A 1,366-nucleotide genomic window follows, 5' to 3' on the forward strand; every position below is an offset into this window, starting at 1 on the left:
ACGTCGCTTCCCTGGCAAACGCGCAGCTGCTGCCGGAGAGCGGAAGCGACATGGACAGAAACTTCAGGATCATTGAGCTCGCCGTCACAGCCGTCTTCACTCTGGTGCTGCTCGCTTACTTGCCGACCTTGACCCCAGCTGAGCGTGGAAGCAGGAGCTGGTCGTTAACCTTTTCGGGCACTGGTTCAACAAATTCTTCCGGGACGGATGGAATGTGTTCGGTGAGGAGGCGACGACAGAGCTCTCCTCCTGACCCTCTCCCTGCCCCCCCCGCAGATTTTGTTGTCGTCATTCTCGCGCTGGCTTCGGTCATCTTTGACCAGATCCCTGCGATCAACGTTCTCCGTCTTGTCCGAGTCTTCAAGATGGTCAGACTGTTCAGGTTGTCCACTGCTTGTCATGTTGCATTGCTCCTCTTCCTCCACCACCTCCTCTTCTCCCCGTCCACCAGCTCATTCCCATGCTCCTGCGTCTTCTCCACATTTCTGAAGTCCAGGACAGTCGGAGAAGTTCTTCCGCTGCTCGTTCATCAGCAAGGATGAGATCGATGGAAGGAAGCGGTCTATTCAGAACTTACAGCAGCTTATCTTCGCCGTCAAGATGCTCATCTCCTTCGTGGATCAGATGGAGAAGAAGGACGTGGGAGCGAGCGCGATGAAGCAGACGAAGACGAGAAAGCAGATCCTTGACAAGCTCTTCAAGTCAAGCATGTGCACCTCCTTTGCCGCATGGAAGAGCGCGGTCTTCGATCCGCAGGAGGAGCAGGAGGAGCAGGAGGAGGCGAAGGAGAAGGAGGAGAAGTCAAAGAACTGCTGCATGAACTTGGAGAGGAAAATCTCGAGCATGCAGCAGCGACTGGATAGGATGGTGGAAGAGGAGGAGCAGGTGAAGTCGCAGCTGGGAAAGATTCTGTCGATCCTCGAGAAGGGCGAGCACAAACCTGCTCCTCCATGCACTTAATTGTAATGAAACGTGAGGAGACAACTTTTTGCGAATAAATCATAATTTTTATCTGTTTTGCGAATAAATCATTATTTTTATCTGTTTTTATAAATCAATTTATAATTTCAATGATTTTTATATTCAATCAAAAAATCTGTTCATTGCTCTTTATTTTCCTTACCAAATCCCTATCATATTTTATTCAATTGAAATAATAGCTGCGCATTCGTGCGGATTATCACACAAAATAACCAAAAACAAACGAGCGCACCCACGGAGTGGGCCAGAGCCAAAACATAATATTAATTAAAATTATGAATCCTTCAAGGATCATATAAGTAACAAAAGAGGCGAAGGGGCAATAATTGAATTTCACCCTTCGCCAATATTCACCCTTCGCACACACACACGGCTTAATTATTCT

At 48.1% G+C, this 1,366-nt stretch overlaps 1 protein-coding gene across 1 annotated transcript in view; it reads right to left on the reverse strand.

The window, feature by feature from the left end:
• Nucleotides 1-278: 278 nt before the first annotated feature.
• Nucleotides 279-1,366, reverse strand: part of GUITHDRAFT_61809 (hypothetical protein) — a gene marked incomplete at both ends in the record, with an annotated part of 9,272 nt that continues 8,184 nt past the window's right edge. Inside the window, one exon of the mRNA XM_005818546.1 lies at nt 279-390. Within this exon, the coding sequence (XP_005818603.1) occupies nt 279-390 (112 nt within the window). The remainder of the gene's footprint in view (nt 391-1,366) is intronic.

Source organism: Guillardia theta, assembly GCF_000315625.1.
Source record: "Guillardia theta CCMP2712 unplaced genomic scaffold GUITHscaffold_293, whole genome shotgun sequence".
In the NCBI taxonomy this organism is placed as follows: domain Eukaryota; class Cryptophyceae; order Pyrenomonadales; family Geminigeraceae; genus Guillardia; species Guillardia theta.